The 21981-nt window shown below is 39.4% G+C and overlaps 1 protein-coding gene across 1 annotated transcript in view; it reads right to left on the bottom strand.

The window, feature by feature from the left end:
• Positions 1-21981, bottom strand: part of USP45 (ubiquitin specific peptidase 45) — a 110811-nt gene that overhangs the window by 9792 nt on the left and 79038 nt on the right. The window contains exons 9-14 of the mRNA XM_063443559.1: positions 21620-21707; positions 6019-6100; positions 5070-5161; positions 4109-4165; positions 2908-3033; positions 1395-2055 (exon numbers count right to left, since the gene is read on the bottom strand). Coding sequence (XP_063299629.1) covers positions 1395-2055; positions 2908-3033; positions 4109-4165; positions 5070-5161; positions 6019-6100; positions 21620-21707 — 1106 coding nt within the window. The remainder of the gene's footprint in view (positions 1-1394; positions 2056-2907; positions 3034-4108; positions 4166-5069; positions 5162-6018; positions 6101-21619; positions 21708-21981) is intronic.

Below are 21981 nucleotides of genomic sequence, written 5' to 3'. Positions count from 1 at the left end.
AGTATGAAATAGAGATGCTTAGTGTGACTAGAGGGGGGTCCAGCTACAGCTTGCTGACGAGACCATAAGTTGTCCAGAATGATCATCTGAGGTTGTTGTATCTCGTGTGCACAGGGTACTTTCAATTGCAGATCTGGACTGCCTTTAATGGAGAGATTAAGTTCTCTCTGTAATGGCCCAAGTGAGCAAAAAATAGTTGGACACCTGAGGAGGGACTAAGCTTTCCTGTTATCATTAGATAAAGCAGCACTGTCACCCCTCACCCCCTGTCATGCCTGTAGGACATGTTTTCTGAGAGCTCCAGACACATGAGGGTGATATTGATGTTTTTGGGGTCACTAATGGACCATTCCCACTCTAACTCGACAGTGTAGCAGCCCAAGCCTACTAGCAACCACAATGCTTATGGCAAACAGTCTTGGAGGGGCCTGAGCATACTGCGGGCCATTGCACACTGAGGAAGGGAGAGGCAGCTGAACTCCCACCCGGAGAATACTGTACGGAGATAAGGGGTGACTAATGCCCTGTCCCCCCCTTTGGAGCAGTGGTGGTGATCCTGCTCTGAACCCCAGAAGTCCCTCTGCAAGCTGAGGGAATGTGGCGACAAATCGCTGCAGGATTGGCTGACCCTGATTTTCGATGCTTTTTGGGAAAAGCTACTAGCGCGCATGCAAACAGCAGCCCCAGCAGCAGAGACTACCCACACTCACCGAGACGGGGCAGAAGGCCGAAAGCAAGACGTGTCCGGTCCCAATATGGCAGAGACACCGTCGACATGCCGGAGTGGCAGTGAGCGGGCCCAACTATTCCTCATGCAGGCATTCAGGACGGCCATACTACCCTGTGATTACTTAACTTGACCTGACAATGCCTACCTGACTGCCTTACAGAGATGAACTGCATCCAAGCCGGCAGGCAATTGGGCCCGATTTGGAGACCTCCTGTGCAGAAATCTGTTTGGTCCCTGTGACTTTCTTTTTGGTATAGTGCCTTAGCATTGTGCCTTTGCTGTAGCTCTTAGTTTGAATCCTAATTGCTTTCTGCTATATACCTTACTCTTTGCTTATCTCAAAGTTTTACTTTACAATACTTTCCTCAATGTGGGGTATAATTTGTGAGACCACCTAGGGATATTAATCTTTGCTAAGCTACAGTCTACTGTATATTCTCTTATACCCAAACATTGTGCTGTTTATTCATATGCCGTATTGTTTATTTTGAAATGCATGCCTACACTTGTCGTTGTTGTTTGCAACTCTAAACACATAAAAATAAAGAATTAAATAAATAACCCCTTGTCTGTTTGTTTGTAACTAAGCACAGAAAAATAAATAAATAATAACCCTGCTTTCAGCATTTCTACACAAGGTGATCAGAAAGTATACACGCCTTACCTGAAACAGTCACCTTTCTATGGTATTTTAGACGGTTTTCTGTACACTCCTCACATAATAGTTTATTGTTTCCCATTAGCAGCTCAACAGAGGTAAATTGGTAGAGACAGGACTGGATAGAGCACTCCTTGGAGCTGGTAGAGTAACCGTGGGAGAGGGTCTGAAAAGCAGTCTGTGGGTTCTGAGATGTGCATTTTGAACGGAGACAAGATGAGCTGTTTGTACAACTTACTGAGGTACCTCCTTTAGATGGGTTGTTATTCTCTGCCATAGAATTGAGGCTCAGCTTCGACAATTTATCAGTCATAGTATTATGCTGAATATCTGTAGGGGTAGTAAGGTCTCTGGCACAGTGCGTGGTCAAACTGCAGTGGTTCTCTCTTTTGGTGCACATCTGGTTTGATGCATTCTCACACTCTGAGGCTTCACTATCTGCATCTCCACTGCTTTCCAAAGGACTCCCATTTTCCCTCTCGCTTCTATCAGACTGGCTGCCATTTGTCACCTTCTGGGGTACATGTTGTGGTTCTAGTGAAAATGGCTCTTTTCCTCCACAATCCAGATCAGACGTATCAACTTTTTCCTGCATTACAGCAAGGTTCTTGTTTTCATCTTCCGTACTACATTTTTGGTTCAGTGTCGGATCTTCATTTACTGTACTCTAAATAAAAGATCGACACATATGGTTTAAAGCCAAATATGGATAATGGTGCACAAAAATGCTCTTAGAAGAAATAAAGTTCTTATTATTCTGTGATCATTTATGGAAACTTCAACTTTCAAATAATCCCTCAGTGAAGGAAGGGCAGCTAGCTTAGCATATCAACACATTATTATCCCAGTGGCTTTTGTTGTGGACTCATGTACTCTGTGTGTTACAAAGTTGACTGTTATTGCTTTTCTAGCTGGTAAACATAATAATGTGATTAAGTGATTTTTTTTCTATAAGTTATTTTGATTTTCTCCTCTTCACTAGTCACTAGAGCTTCCTCTGATAGAAAACCTAGGTTTATTCACTAAACAGTGCACTACACTAAACTGGATTTTCTCTTCATGGGTATTTCTTAAAACAGCTTGCAAAAGCAGCAGTTCTCTTGTCTTTAGAACCTCCACTCCCCATCCCCCAATTGCCTGTACCTTGAGTTTAGCTCCACAGAGCTAAACACACAGGGAGCAACAGTACTTGTTGCTTGATTGACCGCCAGGTGGTTGTAACAAGGTTCATTTTTAAAAGTGCCAATTTATTTTGAAATCTACACTTTTTTGTAAAATTAAAAAATAGGACACACTCTTTACACTTAAAGCACTTCAGCATCCTTTTAGGGTTATGGAGTGTCACGTTAAGTATTAATTTAAAAATAAAATGTTAATATAAAAGAAAAAAAAATAATAGAAAGTTTTCTTTGTTTATGTCAAAAGTACTTTGCAGGTGTATGTTATCTGCCCGTTCTACATTATTGAGAAGTTTATATAGCATGTGTAAGGCATAGGAGTAGTGTTTCATGTTCCATACTTTGTCTCTGGGGAGAGAGGATTTCCTCATTGGCGGGTTGTTGTTACAGTGACAGACAGTGTTATCCTCTTCTTCTTGAGCATTTTTAGTCTTGTTCCCTTTACCACAAAGCATGGGTTTTGATACCTTTTGAAGGAGGAAAAGAATTTATGAAATATAAACTCTACGGCACGATAAACAAAAAATGGCGTTGGCGTTTATGCATAATTGAGATTGTTTAAGCCATAAGAGGCTAATGTTAAATAGCCAATACTTTATTTTATATTAATTGGTTTTGTTCACGTTCCTGTACACACCTGCTGCATATTTATCTTTTAATAAACAGACAACAATATTGCTTAATAAAGTGTTGCCAGGAAATAGTATTTTAATGTTTGATCTGTTCTCTAAATGATCAAAACAATGTGTGTTTTTCAAATTCTTGATCCAGATCCTTAAAACGGCAGCTCAGCAGCAATGCTCTTATACATTTAAAGAAACGTGACATAAAAAAAAATAATATCAGGTTAATGTTTAAAGGAAACATGTATTCCTGACCTTATAGTGTTAAAAGCACGATATAGCTCCACTGCTCCCCCCACCCCACACACACACATTGCCCTCCCTTAATATAGCAAAATCTTGCTTTTAGTCTAGTCTTCCCATAGAAAAGCATTGGATTGGCTGAGATTGTCAAGGAGGCAGATCGGGGCAGAGCCAGTATAAGTCAAACAGGCCTGGCCACTCAGCATCTCCTTATAGAGTTGCATTGAATTAATGCATCTCTATGAGGAAAGTTCAGTGTCTCCATGCAGAGAGTGGAGATACTGAATCTCAGTGCTGCTCACTGTGAAGCACTGCCCCAGGAAGCACCTCTAGCAGCCATCTGTGGAGTGGCCAGTGGAGGTATCCCTAGGCTGTAATGTGAACACTGCATTTTCTCTGAAAACACAGCGTTTACTGCAAAAAGCTTGACGAAAAGGATTATACTCATCAGAACAAATGCATTAAGCTGTAGTTGTTCAGGTGACTATAGTTTCCTGTTAATACAATGGTACTCATTTTTTAAATAAGTCTAAAAAACAATATTTTGACAGTTTGTTATTTGGACAACACTTGCAGAATCCTATATGTCATTACTCAAAGTAACACAGCATAAAGTTGTATATGCTTATTAACACCAAGCTATCAAAATATGCAAAAGAAATCATGCCATACTTACCCGTTCCTCTACTATAGGCAGTGACAGATCAATAAATGCTTCTTTTACAGCAGAAATCTAGGGTGAAAAGAAATACAATTTTTTCAGTTAAGCGAGATTCCTCCTAATTACCCTAGGTGTCTCTATGCATCTTGGCATTGCATATATGGTTGAAGAGTTGAAGCAGTAAATTGCTTTGCTTCCTTAGTGTTATTCCAACAGAGAAATAATATATGTATGTATATATATATATATATATATATATATATATATATAAACACTGATCAGCCACAACAATAAAACAGGTGAAGTGAATAACATTGATGATACTGTTACAATGACACCTGGCAAGGGGTAGGATGTATTAGGCAGCAAGTGAACAGTCAGTTATTGAATTTCATGTTTTAGAAGCAGGAAAAATGGGGAAGTGAAAAGATCTCAGTGACTTTGACAAAGGCTTTACGACTGGGTCAAAAGATATCCAAAATGAGAAGTCTAGTGGCGTGTTCCCAGTATGCAGTGGTTAGTACCCTACCAAAACTGGTGCAAGGAAGGATAACCGATGAATTGGCACCAGGGTCTAGTCAGGGATATATATAATTTGACAGAGTTGAATATGAAACTTTATATTAACCTTTAATCCGCCCAAGACACACTGGAGGGTCTAGAAATTTAGACACGAGACATAATCCAAAAAATGTAAGTTGTTATGGTGGAGCGCTTAGTGAATTATTCTAATGTGATACCTTCACAATAATTCTCTAAGCGCTCCAAGATAACAACTTCCACATTTTAGATTTTTAAAGTTATGTAAAGGATAACTTAAAGGTGAAAGAGCAGCTAATTAAAATCACTAAATAGTTTTTTTTATCACTAAAACACATTTTAAGCGCCTTATAACACCTATTTTTAGATACGTGACATAATCTGTTAGACATTGCAGACTGAACACCTTCCATTGAACCTAGTAACTGAAACTTACGTTTTCACATTCTTCACACATAACTGTGCTCGTCAGTTCACCAACAAAAATGTTGTCAATTAAGTTCATCTTCACACCTTCTCTGCCATATGCTGAATGAAACGAAGAGACTCGCATTTAATGGGAAAAAGGACAGGTTGCAACCTTACACACCACTTCTCAGGTGACCAAAAGTCTAAGTAATAAAGTTTCCTTTAATGTTAAATGGTACATTTATGCTCCTACAAAAAGCAGAGTGGAATACACATCATTGGAACTGTCAGAACTACAATTAAAATGTTCTGCATCCATAAAACAATGATATAACTGTGCCTTCAGGTTGACCTAATGACCTTTAATTTAGCATATCATATGTATATTAAGATATATAATGTATATGCTGTACAATTATATTTTGTATGAACATATATGGCTTTGCTTACTGAACATAGACTTTTATCTTACATTTTTTTCTCCATATTTGGTACCTGGACTGTAAGGTCGTTTGAGCAGGGTCCTCGTCAACCTATTGTTCCTGTAACATTTTGTAATTGTCTCATTTATTGTTCAATTTCCCCCTTTTATAATATTGTAAAGCGCTGTAGAATAAGATGGCAATAGATATATACCAATAATAATAATAATGTCATTGCTCTTGCATAGTTAGAATTGTAAAAAAAAAAAAAAAATTAGGACCTAAACATAAATCACCACTAGGTTGCACCATAATCACACATGGAGAAAATATGTAGCAGCTTTAAACAAAAAGTCCAACTGGCACAAGAGAATGTGATCCTGAGCTCCTTTTATATTATATTAGACATTGGATATGCATATTTGAGAAAATACAATAATTATTCACAGAACTTTAAATGTAATATCAGACATATTTCTACAAAAAACAATAATACCAACAACAAAAAACAAAAGTGGAACAGCAGCAAAAAAAAAGAAAACATAATAATAATACCTTTGACTTTTCTCTTTGTGTCTTCATCTGCGGTTTTAGTAGTTGGGTTGTTGAATGCTCTTAAAATGCCAGATTGTATTCGCTAGAATATAAAAACAAGCGTACAGATTCTGTTAAGTCTATAAAAGAAAAGTTACATTGTAAATAGTGTTCACTCAAGTATGCAACATACAATAGTACTGTGACAGTATGTTTGTTTGTTTGTTTATTTTTTTTTATTTTTTTTTGTGTGTGTTTAAAGAAAAGTAGAGAGCACAAAAAAGAGTCATAAAACAGAAAGATTGAATTTCTTGTCACAGAGTAGTGGAAAAAATTGTCCAGGAAGAAGCAACGCATTCACCATATCAAGAACATAGATTAACTGAATTCATGTAGCTTAAACCAACATTAACACAAAGGGGACGGTTTTAACACTCCAGAGACTACTTCAATTCGGCATTCAGGAAGAATGGCCATATGATAATTAACGGACAATGTTGCATTCCTACTGCATTTGAGAAAATGTGTCAATCCAAATTCAAATAAATCCACCATAGAAAATAAATGTAAATTACAAATGCTGCTTCAATGCATTCTTTAAAAAACGTAAATACGGCAAAGGGGTAAAACAAATGACACGATGAAAAGATAGAAAATACCCTTTAGTCATTTTGGGCTAGTTGTGCTTGGTCAAAGGGACATTCAACACCTCTTAGCACAGTGACCTTGGGCATCTGTAATGTAAACAACACAATACAAGTCATGAAGGTACATGTTATCCAATGGGATCCTGGAACCTCCAACACAGGTGGCAGCACAATTAATAGTATTCAATCTAGAATGCTGAAAGATTTCAATTCCATAAGAGAATTACTGAAGGGGTAGATGTGAGTTAATATTAGTATTCAAGAACAATTATCACCTAATAACAGGATCCTTCTGCCATATTCAGCACCCTGGGTCATACAGTGGTTGAAAACCAACAGTTAGTCTCTATGGTATTCCCTGCTTCTGCACTGGGAGTGAGGCATGGAAGACTACAGAGACTGACGGTTTTCAAATACTGCTGACCCAAGGTGCATGTATACAGCAGAAGGATCTGGTCATATACTAAAGGTAATTGAGCTTTTTTCTCTTTTTACATATACTGCATTTAACTTGAGAAAAGATTATTATATTGAAAAAAAAAAACATAAAAAACGTTTTGAGGTGACATTTGTTCTTTAAGAGAAACTGTAAGATGGACTAACTTGCCAGGGCCGCTCCCAGTGTCAGGATGCATCATGGGTAACTTATATATTACAATAAATCAGTAGTTTACTCAGTTTTAGAAAGTTTCAGTATGGCTGGTGGATTCGTCAAAGGTTAAAGTAATTATTCAAAGGAGAAAACAATGTGTAATGAATTAAAGGGTTTGAAACCATGGCTTTACTGCTAAAATAGCAGCTAGCTCATGTTTTGACAGTGTGACACACATGCATATAAATCATCATGGTTATATGTTATTACTGCCATTTATACAGCAATAACTTAGTCTGCAGCGCTTTACAGTGTTATAAAGGGAGGAATTTAACAGCTGAGACAAATACAAATTTTGACAGGAATGACAGGTTGATGAGGACCTAAAAAAAAACAAACCATACAATCTAGGGGATATGTATGAAACACTTTTAATGTTATATTTCTCATCAACACATTAAGCACCAAAACTGGATTTGAAAAAGCAGGCTAGCATTACACGAGGCAACTGTTTAACCCCTTAAGGACCAAACTTCTGGAATAAAAGGGAATCATGACATGTCACACATGTCATGTGTCCTTAAGGGGTTAAGAGTGGGTTCAGTGAGTTGTGCTACAGATGCAGAGACAAACATAAATAGATAGATGTATATTATTATTATTATTATTTGTAAATTGCCAACAAATTCCGCAGTGCTGTGTAATAGGTGGACTAGCAGACAAGTATTTGTAACAAGACGAGTTGGACGCACAGGAGCAGAGGGTGTAGAGGGGCCTACTCAAACGAGCTTGCATACTACAGTATAGAAATCTAGACAGATAGATCAAAAGATCGATGTAAAAAAAAATGCAAGCAAGAGACAGATAAATAAAGCAATATGTCTTACACTAGACACAAAAAAGTGAACATGTTTGTTATTTCTCATCTCAACTACTGCAACAACCTACTAACTAGCATTTCTCTCTCTTGCTTCTACCCCGTTCTGTCCATCCTGAATGCTTCTGCAAGGCCTTACCTGTTCCGTATCTGCTGCACCTCTCTGCCTTCCCATTCACAGCAGAATTCAATTCTTAATTCTTACCCTTATCTACAAAGCCCTTATTAATGCCGTTCCCCACTTCCGGTACTTACTAACTTACTTACAAATATAATCCAGCGCACCCCCTAAGGTATAACAATGACCTGCATCTTGCATCTTCTATTATCACCTCTTCCCATTGTATGCAGAATAAATAACAGTTCAGGTACTCTGTGATAACAGAAATAGCAGCTTTATTGGGGCGAAAGCAGCAACGTTTCAACCCTACCGGGTCTTTATCAAGCTTGATAAAGACCCGGTAGGGTTGAAACGTTGCTGCTTTTGCCCCAATAAAGTTGCTATTTCTGTTATCCCAGAGTGCCTGAAACGTTATTTATTCTGCATATGTTGGAAGGGAGGCATGGCCAGGCCCGGCTACAGAGCACCTGGGTTATTTGAGGAGTGCGGTATCCAGTACGTCTCTACTCTTTCCATTGTAGATTGCATTACTTCTCTCATGTGGCACCAAGACGCTGGAACGCACTTCCCCACACAGTCAAAATTTCCCTGAGTTTGCCTTCGGTTAAAGACATTCTTGTTCAGGGATGCATACCACTCAACACAGTAACTAATGCATTCCACTTTCCCCAAAAATGCCCTCATCTCACTCTGTATTAACATCTCAAAGTTCCCATGGGAATGGGGCTCTCATCATCTCCTGTATTTGATTGTCACATTTTTTATTGTCTCAGATTATATATTTTGTTTTTACTTGTACCCATGTACAGCACTGCGGAATGTGTTGGCGCTTAATATATCAAGTATAAAAATAATAATGTTTATGCATTTTATTAAACTGATATGAATTGGCTGTATGACGCATGGTTGCCATCAACTTATTCAGCAGCCAAACTCATCTTACGCGAGAAGTATGGAACTATGGCTATGGTGAAACCACACATCCCGTAAACCCTTACAGGATATTGGTGGAGCCTCTTTCTTAAATCTCAGTTGTACATTATTAATGAATTGCTTTCCTATGGGGAAGCTTAGATGTGCGTGTTCTATAAGAAGCATTGGATTGGACCATCAACCATAAATTGGGCCATGCCTCCTCTATGGCATCACTGGGGGCGAAGAGGTAAGCAATGCCAAAAGACCTTTGGTGCTGGAAAAAGATAAGTAACATGTAAATTTTCCAAAATGTTATAGCAAACAGTGTGGGAGGAGGGAACCTTAAAACAATTAGGGACAGGGACATTAATGCTTTGGAATACAAGTTTGTATTCATAATGCTTTAGTGTTCCTTTAAGGTAAATTATTTAGGGGCTCAGAGTATCCCTTAAAATATTTTTACAATATATAATATTTCATAATTTGAATACATTATCCTTTTTTTTAAAACAACTTCCTGGATGTGGTGTCCCTTTAAGATATGTTGAGCTTTGCAATATCATTGTTTATTGATAGACTGCTTTGCATAATCACAGAATCTCTCAGATGTGCTTACACTCATATCAAAGTGGCCTCTAAATAGGAAACATTAGTTTCATGAAATAAACTAAATGTAAAACCAAGGAGGGTTGTGCTAGAGAGAAAATAATTACTTATTGCTATTTTTTACCACAATAAAATGAAAGGTCAATGGTCACTTTGTATTAACTCAAGTATGAAGGCTAGGCACCTGGCTCAATTTACTCATTTCTAAAGGGAAACACTTCAAGACGTAAATCCGGTTAAGATTAGTATCACTTAGCCTTTTTATGGGTAGATGTATATTGCAGGCACTGTTAAAAAAAAAATTAAGTTTGCCTAGTAGGAGTGATCTTCAATAAAAGAAAAAAGGTCTTAAAGTTGTTTGGCTAATTACTACAATTAGACTTTGGTCTTTGCAAATGGTAGACCAATTGTCTAGGGACATAAAGAAAGAAAATTATGTAATATTAAACACAGTTTTAACCTGTGCAATATGGCTAGTAGTGGAAATGTAAGCATGTTTTATTTAAGCTCTAGTTTTCTAAAAAAAATAACAATAAAAAAAATACTTGGCAATTTGAATATACCACTTGTCAAAATTGAGACAGCAAAAACCCAATTTTCCTGATGATTATGTAATATGTATGCTATTTTGTCAAAGGTACGGGGACTCCTGGCCATCACACCTGCATTATCTTGTTGGACATCCCATTTCAAAAACATGGCCAATAATATGGAACTGGCCTCCTTTCTTAGGCTATATTAGCCATCCAGTCTTCTAGGAAGGCTTTTCACAAGATGTCACATTCTGTCTTTAGGAAGTGTTGCACATTCAGTCAAAAGATCATTTGTGAAGTCAGTTACTGATGTTGTATAAGAAGGTCTGGCTCTCAAACAGTGTTTCAATTCATTCCAAAGGTGCTGAATAATCCCACTTTGCAGCACTACGGAATGAGTTGGCGCTTTATAAATAATAAAATAATAATAATAATAATGGTTGAGTATCACTAATAATCCCAGGTTTCTTAAAGTATTATGCAGTACTAAGCATTTTGTTGGAGAATGGATACACAAATATGGAGCAAGCATCAAGGAGCTGACAGACAACTTCATGCACATGATATTAGTGTTCAATGAATTTATAAGGGCCAGGCAGAAACAAAAATAGGTGTATTTATAGATTCAAAACACATAGGGCTTGAGTTAAAAATAAAAACAAATTGACCCCCTCACCTAATACTTTAATAATGCTTAGAGAGGACGAGAGGCATAGTGAGTGCTAAGGGAGAAGGATTTGGTGGGCACTCAAGATGGTGGAAAGCATATAGACTGCCATCAGAGGTGGTATGTGTCAGGATCCAGACAGGGATCCAACACACAGAGTACTAGAATAGATAGACGTATACCGGACCTTAGAGTGGCCGGACTAACGTCACATAAACAGAGAATAGTCAGGGGCGAGCTGAGGTCGAGGGAAGGAGAAGACAGGTAAGCGAGATCCAAGCCGAGGGTCAAGGGAAGGAGAGATAAGCAAAGTCAGAGAATACGCCAAGTCAATAACCAAAATACCAAACATAAAGAACGCACTGAGGGAACAGGCAAGCTGAAACCATGACAGGGCAATGAGTCACTGGAAGGGATTGCCTTGTATACCTTCTCTCTTTAATTGATACCCACGCCCCCAAAACGTCCTGGTCTGAATCTTCTGGCGGGTTGTGACGTTATTGACGTTGTGACGTCGGCGGGATTGTGCCGCGTCATAAAAGGGGGCGGGGTTATTGCGGCAAGCGTTAAACATGCCGATATTGCTGGGGGAGAGATAGGTATCAGTGGCAGGTACCATGACAGTACCCCCCCTCTTAGGAACGCCCACTGGGCGAAAAGGACCAGGACGAGCCGGAAAACGGGCCTGGTACGCCCGGAGAAGGCGAGGAGCGTGAACGTCCGCATGAGGAACCCAAGATCTTTCCTCCGGGCCAAAGCCCTTCCAGTCGACAAGATACTGTAATTTCCCACGAGAGATACGGGAGTCAAGGATGAAATTCACCTCATATTCCTCCTGACCCTCAATCTGAACAGAAGAGGGAGGAGTCGAGGCCGAGGTGAACCTATTACAAATGAGAGGCTTTAACAGCGAAACATGAAATGAGTTAGGAATGCGTAGGCCAGGAGGAAGAGCAAGCTGGTAAGCAACAGGATTGATCCTCTGCAGGACAGTGTAAGGACCAACGAAACGAGGAGCGAACTTCATGGAGGGAACCTTCAGACGCAAGTGTCTGGTACTCAACCACACCCTATCCCCAGGGCAGAACGTAAGAGCAGACCTTCTGCGTTTATCCGCATGTCGTTTAAATAGAGCTGAAGTGCGAACAAGAACCTGGTGAATTTGATCCCATAACTTCCTCAGATTGGCAACGTGGAAATCGACCATCGGCAAACCTTGTGAGGGGGATACCGATGGAAGAATGGTGGGGTTGAAGACATAATTCATGAAGAAGGGGCTAGTATGAGTGGACTCACAAACCAAATTGTTGTGTGCAAACTCCGCCCAAGGAATCAAATCAATCCAATTATCCTGGTGTTCGGATACAAAACAGTGCAAATATTGCTCGATCTTCTGGTTGGTACGTTCAGAAGCGCCATTAGATTGGGGATGGTAGGCCGATGAGAAATTCAATTGAATACCCAACTGGGAACAGAAGGATCTCCAAAAATGAGATACGAACTGGGGGCCCCTATCAGAAACAATATCTGTAGGCATTCCATGTAAGCGAAAAATCTCCCTAGCAAAAATCACGGCTAATTCGGGAGCAGAAGGTAGTTTAGGTAAGGGAATAAAATGAGCCATTTTAGTAAACCTATCAACAACAGTGAGAATAACCGTATGGTTATGAGAGACTGGTAATTCGACAATAAAGTCCATAGCTAAACTGGACCACGGTTTCTTGGGTATAGCCAAAGGTTGTAGTAAGCCACACGGAAGTGTGTGAGGTTGTTTAGATTTAGCACAAATGGTACAAGCCATGACATACTCTCTAGCATCTCCACGCAAGGTAGGCCACCAAAATCTTTGGGAAATCAAAGAGAAGGTCTTGTGGATGCCAGGATGTCCGGCCACTCTACTGTCGTGGAAGCATGAGAGTAATTCAGTCTGGAGGGAGGAGGGAACAAAGTACTTCCCAACAGGGGTACTAGCGGGGGCCAAGCGTTGTTCCTTTTCTATTTTGAGCAATAAAGGAGAGTGAACTTTCAAACTGGTATTGGCTACAATATTCTGCTTGGGAACAATGGAAGACATGGGAACTTCTTGAAATGTATTGGGTTCGAATTGACGTGAAAGAGCATCAGCCTTGGTATTCTTGGTACCAGGTCTGTAGGTCAGAACGTAATTAAAATGAGCAAGTAACAAGGACCAACGAGCTAGTCTGGCGGACAATCTTTTGACGATAAGTGTACGATAAGTTCTTATGGTCAGTCAAAATGGTAACTGGTTGCAAAGTCCCTTCTAAAAGATGTCTCCATTCTTTCAAGGCCATGATTACCGCCAATAGTTCCCTGTCCCCAATGTCATACCGTCTCTCCGTGTCAGATAATTTTTTAGAAAAAAATCCACACGGATGTAACGGTTTACCTAACCCTTGCCTTTGTGATAGGACTGCCCCTACACCCGTCTCTGAGGCATCCACTTCCAGTAAAAAAAGGCAAAGAGGTGTCAGGATGGACCAAAATCGGAGCAGAGGCAAAAGTCTCCTTGAGAGTTTTGAAAGCAGCCAGTGTCTCCTTGGTCCACACTTTGGTATTAGCCCCCTTCTTGGTCATGTTAGTAATAGGTGCTATTATAGATGAGAATCCCTTAATGAAGCGTCTATAATAATTGGAGAATCCAATAAATCTTTGTAAGGCCTTGAGTCCAGAGGGCAACGGCCAGTGTAAGATAGACTGAAATTTCACAGGATCCATCTTGAAACCTTCACTGGAAATAACATAACGAAGAAAATTTATCTGGGATTGGTCAAAACTAAATTTTTCAAATTTGCAATATAAACCGTGTTTTAGTAGTGTATGCAACACTCTTCTAACTTGTCTGTGATGAATTTCTTTGTTTTTGGAATGTATTAGTATATCGTCCAGGTATACTATTACGCATTCCTCTTGAAATTCTCTCAATACTTCATTGATGAGATCCTGAAAAACAGCTGGAGCATTGCATAGCCCGAAAGGCATCACAGTATACTCATAGTGCCCATAATGTGTATTGAATGCAGTTTTCCACTCATCGCCTTGCTGAATTCTTACCAAGTTATAGGCTCCTCTTAAGTCCAACTTGGTAAAAATTCTGGAGCCTTTAATTCTATCAAATAGCTCCGTGATTAGAGGAATAGGGTAAGCGTTTTTAATGGTTATTTTATTAAGACCTCGATAATCTATGCATGGTATTAGAGTACCATCCTTCTTTGAGACAAAGAAGAATCCAGCACCCGCTGGTGATGTAGACCTTCTAATAAAACCCTTTTCCAGATTTTCTTTTATATATTCTTCTAGTACCAGATTCTCCTTAGTGGATAAAGGATACACAGTACCACGGGGAGGCCTCGTGCCAGGTAATAGCTTAATAGAGCAGTCAAAAGACCTATGGGGAGGTAAAGTGTCAGCCCTTCCCTTATCAAAGACTGATTTAAGGTCCTGGTATTGCGGAGGAATCCCTGAATCACTGCACTGGGAATGTTTAGGGGATATGTTAGCTATGGGAACAGGTTTGCCCCGATGCAAGCACCTGCGAGTACACCCTGAACCCCACGATACTATCTCCCCTAACTCCCAATCAATGACAGGATTGTGTTTCTTTAGCCATGGATATCCCAAAACCACGGGAAATGATGGAGAAGAAATTAAAAGTAAGGATTTAGTCTCCTCGTGAAGCATGCCTATAGTAGCTTTGATAGGAAAGGTTTCATGAGAAATGACAGGCTCTGAAAGTGGTCTACCGTCTATGGCCTCCACGGCCAAGGGTCTTTCTCTTAATTGAAAAGGGAGGCATTGTTTCTTGGCAAAAACTAGATCCATGAAGCTCTCTGCTGCTCCAGAATCTATTAAAATGTATTCACAGAAACCTTCTCCCAGATCAAAGAGATAGGAATAAGAAGCCTATGGTCTTTCTGACTGTTTATAGAGGACGAAATTGCATCACCCAAGGCCTGTCCTCTGGAGGGACTTAGGTGTGAGCGTTTCCCGGCCTCGTAGGACAGGAAATTAGTAAGTGACCCCTTTGTCCACAATATAAACAGAGACCCTCTCTTCTCCTATATTGTCTCTCTTGTTCAGTTAGTCGAGTAGTTCCTAACTGCATAGGTTCAGGTAGTGCTAGTGCCATGGAATCAGAGTTTTGAAATGAGGGAGCTAATTTAATAGAAGGTCTATGAATTCTATCCCTAGTGTTTTGTCTTTGTCTCATACGTTCATCAATGCGGGATAAAAATGAGATCAGATCTTCCAAATTTTCAGGGAGTTCCCTAGTAGCTACCTCATCTAACATCTCCTCAGATAGTCCGTTTAGAAAGACATCTATGAATGCCTGTTCATTCCATTTCACCTCAGAAGCCAAAGATCTAAACTCTAATGCATAATTCACAAGAGAACTATTTCTTTGCCTGAGGCGTAGCAATGCTTTAGCTGCGTTAGTCTTCCTCCCTGGAGGATCGAATGTTCTCCTGAAGGCTTCTATAAAGGCGTTATAATTGTAAACTAGTGGATTATCATTCTCCCATAGCGGATTGGCCCATTTAAGTGCTTTATCTATCAGCAAGGTTATGATAAATCCGACCCTGGCTCTGTCAGTAGGATAGGGGTTGTAATTCAAAATGAATACTATCTGGTTCAAAAAACCTCGACAAGTCTCTGGTGAACCATCATAGCGCAGTGGTGAAGTCACACGAAAGGAAGCCCCTACCGTAGCTACTTCTAATCCTGTGTTACCAGGAGCAGAAAAGGACGTACGGGTCTCCTCAGGCTGTAAGTTCGGCCGAGATAATAATGCCTGTAAGGCCATAGCCATTTGATCCATTCTATGATCTATGGCTTCGAATCTAGAGTCCTGAGAGGAGGCCTGGGAACTAGTACCTGCAGGATCCATTGGCCCTGTCGTAATGTCAGGATCCAGACAGGGATCCAACACACAGAGTACTAGAATAGATAGACGTATACCGGACCTTAGAGTGGCCGGACTAACGTCACATAAACAGAGAATAGTCAGGGGGTCGAGGGAAGGAGAAGACAGGTAAACGAGATCCAAGCCGAGGGTCAAGGGAAGGAGAGATAAGCAAAGTCAGAGAATACGCCAAGTCAATAACCAAAATACCAAACATAAAGAACGCACTGAGGGAACAGGCAAGCTGAAACCATGACAGGGCAATGAGTCACTGGAAGGGATTGCCTTTTATACCTTCTCTCTTTAATTGATACCCACGCCCCCAAAACGTCCTGGTCTGAATCTTCTGGCGGGTTGTGACGTTATCGACGTCGTGACATCGGCGGGATTGCGCTGCGTCATAAAAGGGGGCGGGGTTATTGCGGCCAGCGTTAAACATGCCGATATTGCTGGGGGAGAGATAGGTATCAGTGGCAGGTACCATGACAGTATGTGGCTGCTATAGGAGGGAATAAGCACTAACTGTTGAGGGAGTGCTCTGCTAGACTGGCACAAGAATGGAAGGGAAGACCTTCCATTATTCATTATCAATGCAGCTTTCCTGAGGGCCATGACTAAGAAAAGTAAGTGGGGAACATGTCTTAGCCCTGCAAGTGTCCATAAAAATAGGAATATTTTTGGAGGAGGCTCTTAGTAAACTCACTGAGGTTACAAAAGAAACCACCCACTTATTGCTACAAGGTTACAAGAAGGTCAGCTTAAATCACAACTCCCAAGTGTCCCTATTTAGGGGGGACAGTGCCTACTTTGGGCCCACATCCCGTGATGGGATTCCAGCATGGTCAAAATTTAGTAGGCCGAAATCTCCACATGGCATATGCTAATTAGTATCTGATTACAAACAGTTGGATGAGTCATCATGGATAGTACATTCCTTTGTCTGTAAATGCCATGTGGTCTGCCCATATAAGATGATCCTGAATATCCTGTGTGCTGATTGGTCTGAGGAATATAGGAGGGGTTATACTGTATCGGAGGGGATATGCTGCTAACAAAAGGCCTCTACACCCCTCTTTCTGCTCTCAGATATTTTGGCAACAGGAGTTCATCTGAGACCCAATCTGTGTGTAAATAAAAGACCTGTTACTTCCTGAAGACTTGTGTCCATATCTCTATGTGTGGCTTCTGCAGTTTGTTCCTGTTATTCCTCCGGTAACAATCCCTCTGTCCTTCTTTTTCTGTAATAATGTTACTCTTTTCTTGGAACTCCATATTGTGGAGTGTATAACTGAGCTCTACATCAATAATACAACAAATGTGTTTGGAAATCAGTCTCTGTAAATAAGGTGCATTGTTCATGTTCTAAATTACATATTAGTTGTGTAAATTGCTATTAATAAGTAATTGAAAATGTATCAGTATAGCCCCACCCCTGGGCACACTACTAAAATCAAAGTGTCCCTTTTTGCCCTTTTCAAGCGTTGGGAGCTTTGGCTTAAATGACTGTGTCCAAAAGCACAAAATAATTTATTTTTAAAAAACAGTCATAGAACATCCAAAATAACAGAAAAAGATTCTCAAGTCAGATGAAGAGAAACAGAATGTTGTGAGGTCACAGTTCAAGGGGAGTAAGGTATAACTGCACAAAACACAATTATTTTAATACAATGTGTGTGAGGAAAGATAATTACTTTTAGAGAAATTTGGACATGTGAAATATGTATGTGCAATTAACTGCTTTATAAAGCAAAGCATTACAGTCTGCAAACCAGACAGAAAAACAATAATACTGCATAAAGCAGTTTGAGCAGCCTTGGTGGTTTCGGAGTGCTGCATTTGGCGATAGTTGGAGATTTATTTTCTGATTTCAGCTCAGTCCGTAATGTAGAAAGTTGTATGTCCTACACACACAGATGACACCCTGCATAAAATAAACCGCTGTGTAGCGAGCTATGAAAGGCTCACATCTTCCATTCACTAGAAAGTCAAAAATTCACCAGGGACAATCAATAGACAATTCAGCAAGCTGAATAACCTAAAAGAGGATTAGGACCATAATTAACCCCCTCTGGTGGGATTAGTGCACTAAACCATTTATTTAGGTCAAACAAAAACAGAGGCCTTGAATAGTAATGGGAGGCCTGGCTGGGATAGATGTGTAAAAGTGACAGACACTTATCAATACAACAGTTTTCCAGCGTGTCTCTTAATGTAGAGGGTTAATAGAGTAGCCATAACAAAATTCTTCACTAAATGCATTAACAATGTTTTACACTTTTTTTTTTTTAATAAACTAAGAACTGCAAGGTCTGATATATGATAGAAACAATTTTTGGCATAGAAGTCGTACATTAAAAAGGTATGTTAGGAACATTTTGAACATTTTGTGCCATTTTTGTTGTCAAATTTAAAAGCCATCTTTATCACACATAACAAAATGTATCATGAATAGCAAACTGTATTGTATTGTCGGTCCTCTCTGTCTCTGCCAGAGACCTTCTCCTGTCCATTGCTTGCATCCATATGGCCAACTCACGCTTGCAGGACTTCTCGCAGGCAGCTCCCTTCCTATGGAATAGCCTGCCAACTGCCATCAGACTTTCCCCTAGTCTTCAATCGTTTAAGAAGTGCCTTAAAACCCATCTTTTTAGAAAGCTTATGGCTTGTCTCTTGCTCTCTCCTAAAGGGCAGCACTCTACTCTACTCTCTCCTCCAGCTCTACTTCACTCCCACCTTTTTTGATTGCTTTCTCTTGTCCTAATGTGTTTTATACCCCACCTCCTATAGACTGTAAGCTCATTTGAGCAGGGTCCTGTTCAACCTATCGTTACTGTAAGTTTTCTTGTGATTGTCCTATTCATAGTTAAATCCCCCCTCTTATAATATTGTGAAGCGCTACAGAATCTGTTGGTGCTATATAAATGTTGATGATAATAATAATAATAATAATAATACAACTACACAGAGAAAATGTAATACAGTCCATGTATGTAAGAATATTTGTATTTATTTAGATTCTATCACCAGGACCAAGAGCTCATTTAAAAAAAAACATACAAAATGTTAGAGAAATTAAATATGCATTATTTTAGAGAAAATACCACACATTTTAAGGGACAATTTATGTCTTTAATGAAGGTATTTGATGCATATGCTATTTGACAACTTATTTCAAGTTTAGAAATCTAATCTAAGTTAGTTTCGCTTGATAGCGAAATAAAAATAAAATTCTAATTAAGAATGAGTAATTATGGCTGTCCATTATTTTATTTTGCATTTATGTACATCTGGAATATTTCACAAATCTTTATATTTATCACTTTATTAATGTCATTGTCTAAATGTGATGTTTAAACAAAGCCAACAAAAAAAGTAAATAATACCACTGGACAGTAAATGCTTGTAATCTTCCTAAAAGCATTCTGGTGGCAGACATATTGCTCCAGGCTTTCTTAAATCACAAAACACATGGTCGTGACACTCCACTACAATTGCATGGTTCACAGCTGTGGATTTCCCAGGAAAGACAATGTGGCTACTGCTAAGGTACTGCTCGATAAGACCGGCACAACTGTCAGTGCTCAGGGGGGTGAATAGATCCACAGACCTGACATCCTAATTTTGTCACACTGTGTACTGCCATGAAAAAAAAAATGGCCCCAAAAAAAACAAAAAAAAACCAGAAAGCTTTTACTAGTGCTTCCCCCTGCTGTGCTGCCCTGAGGTGATAAAGTGGATGTTCATACTAATGTACCATTACTGCAAAACAGGAGTTGTAATTGTGGAACAGGGTGGAACTTAACTTTTAACTGACCATTATAGGAAATGTGTCCAATGCGGACATAAAGGCTTTTTTTTTTTCTTAGGCTAATGACTGATGCAGAAGTTTGGTGACAGGCATCAAGACAGTTCTGAAAATGTTATCACCACCAGCCATTCTATTGCTGAAGTTCACAAACCGTGGAGGTGACCTCTCTGCACAAAGCCTTACGCTTGTGATAAATTAGTTTATGGTGGAGTATTGATCGTAATAAAGGCCGATCGTAGCTGTATAGATCAGAAACCACAATGACTGCAAGGGTGACATTATTGTAGGTGCGCTGCTCAAGTAAAACGTAAATGGTAGTTTATAATAAGTCTTTAAAGGGATACTCCAGGCACCCAGACCACTTCTGCCCATTGCCCATTTCATAAACTGCAATAATTACCTTGCAGGATTAAGTCCTATCAGACAGCCACAAGAGGGACATCCGTGTTCTTAGAACACGAAAAGTGTGTTATATGACGCTGGAAGTCCTCACGGATATGTTTTCCTGGCACTGGAGAATCCCTTTAAGCATTAATGCATGCATGATTATTATGTATTATATATATATATATATATATATATATATATATATATATATATATATATATATATGGTAGTGCAAATGTTCATACACGTCCATACATTTTGATCTGCAACCCTAAACCATCTTACCAAGGTTAATATGTAACAAAGAAATAAACGTTACGACACAAAGATGTTCACTAAGTAATGACAAAACATTAAGGAGGAGATAAACATAAAGCGAGTAAATAAGGCAAGCCAAAGGGCACTGCTGTGTGTTATTGGTTGATTAGACTTTACTGGTTATACAGGCTTCAGTGTAAGAGTGAAAAGGCAATGTTGTGGCCATAGGTGGTATTTACTTAAAGGGTCTCACTAAGACTGTGGTTCCCAGCCTTTTTTCACTTGTGTATCCCTTGGCACCCATTTTCATCAATTGTATCCCTCATAGTAGCAAAATGTTTGTAATGCATACAGTTGCTTCTCCTTGCTTCTCCTTTGCCCTAGGCTCTCCCTGCTCCTCCTCTGCCTTATCCTCCCCTGCCTCTCCTCTGTCCCAGACTCTCCCTGTTACTCCTCTGCTCCAGGTGTGTGCATAGGACATATGTATATATATAGTGTAGATTGGATTAGCCGTATTAGTCCAGTAGACAAGATGCCAAAATATCAGAGTATTGCAGTAATGAATTACACCTCTGGTATTTTGGCATCAGATTGATTTTATATATATATATTTATTTATATCACATACTAACACAGAGGCAGATACACGGATGTACACACTGACACACATTCAGACACAGGGATGCACACACTGACACACACATATACAGATACAAACACTGCCACACATACAGATGCATAAAAACAGATACAAACACTACCACACATACAGATGCATAAAAACAGATACAAACACTACCACACATACAGATGCATAAAAACAGATACAAACACTACCACACATACAGATGCATAAAAACAGATACAAACACTACCACACATACAGATGCATAAAAACAGATACAAAAACTACCACACAAGCAGATACACAGATACAAACACCGACACACATACATATGTACAGACACACAGAAAGAAACACTGTCACACATGCAGATACAGACATACAGATACATAGACACACATAAAGATCGAGACACAGATACAAACACTGACATACATGTGGATGCGCAGACACACAGATACATATATGTAACATAAATGTTATTTCTTGTTATTAACAGTTGACCTCTTCATCCCAAAGTAAAACTAATTTAGTAAAATAATGCTTTGCATCACTGCTTCTTCAATAACTTTTCCAATTAAGCAGTATATAATTTAGTAAGAAATACAAATACCCCAAGAAGACATCCTCTTGAACAGGGTAAGACTATTATTTACCAATCATACCTTAGTTTCTTCTAATCTCATTGAATCCAACAGATAGTGAAGAAGCTCTTGGCTGTCCTGTTGCTGAAACGTTTTAAATCGAGGAGCCCTGTGAATTAAAGGGAAAAAGTCACATGTATCAGGAATCTAAGCACAGTATAATAAAAGTGAACTTGTGTGTTTAAATGGAGAATATATAAATCTACTAATCTTGGGTCATTAGATATCTCAAGTATATTCTTGCCTGGCATTTAAATTCTAGACTGCCTCTTCAGGATGTAACATTAAGCTAAAATGGCTCAAGTAAGCTAAAATGACACCTCATATGGAGGAACTTTGCATTGGGAAAGCTATTACAAGGACACTATAGACTGCATCTAGTG

This window comes from Pelobates fuscus, chromosome 2 (assembly GCF_036172605.1).
Source record: "Pelobates fuscus isolate aPelFus1 chromosome 2, aPelFus1.pri, whole genome shotgun sequence".
Classification (NCBI taxonomy): domain Eukaryota; kingdom Metazoa; phylum Chordata; class Amphibia; order Anura; family Pelobatidae; genus Pelobates; species Pelobates fuscus.
This window is presented reverse-complemented; position numbering and strand designations above follow the sequence as displayed.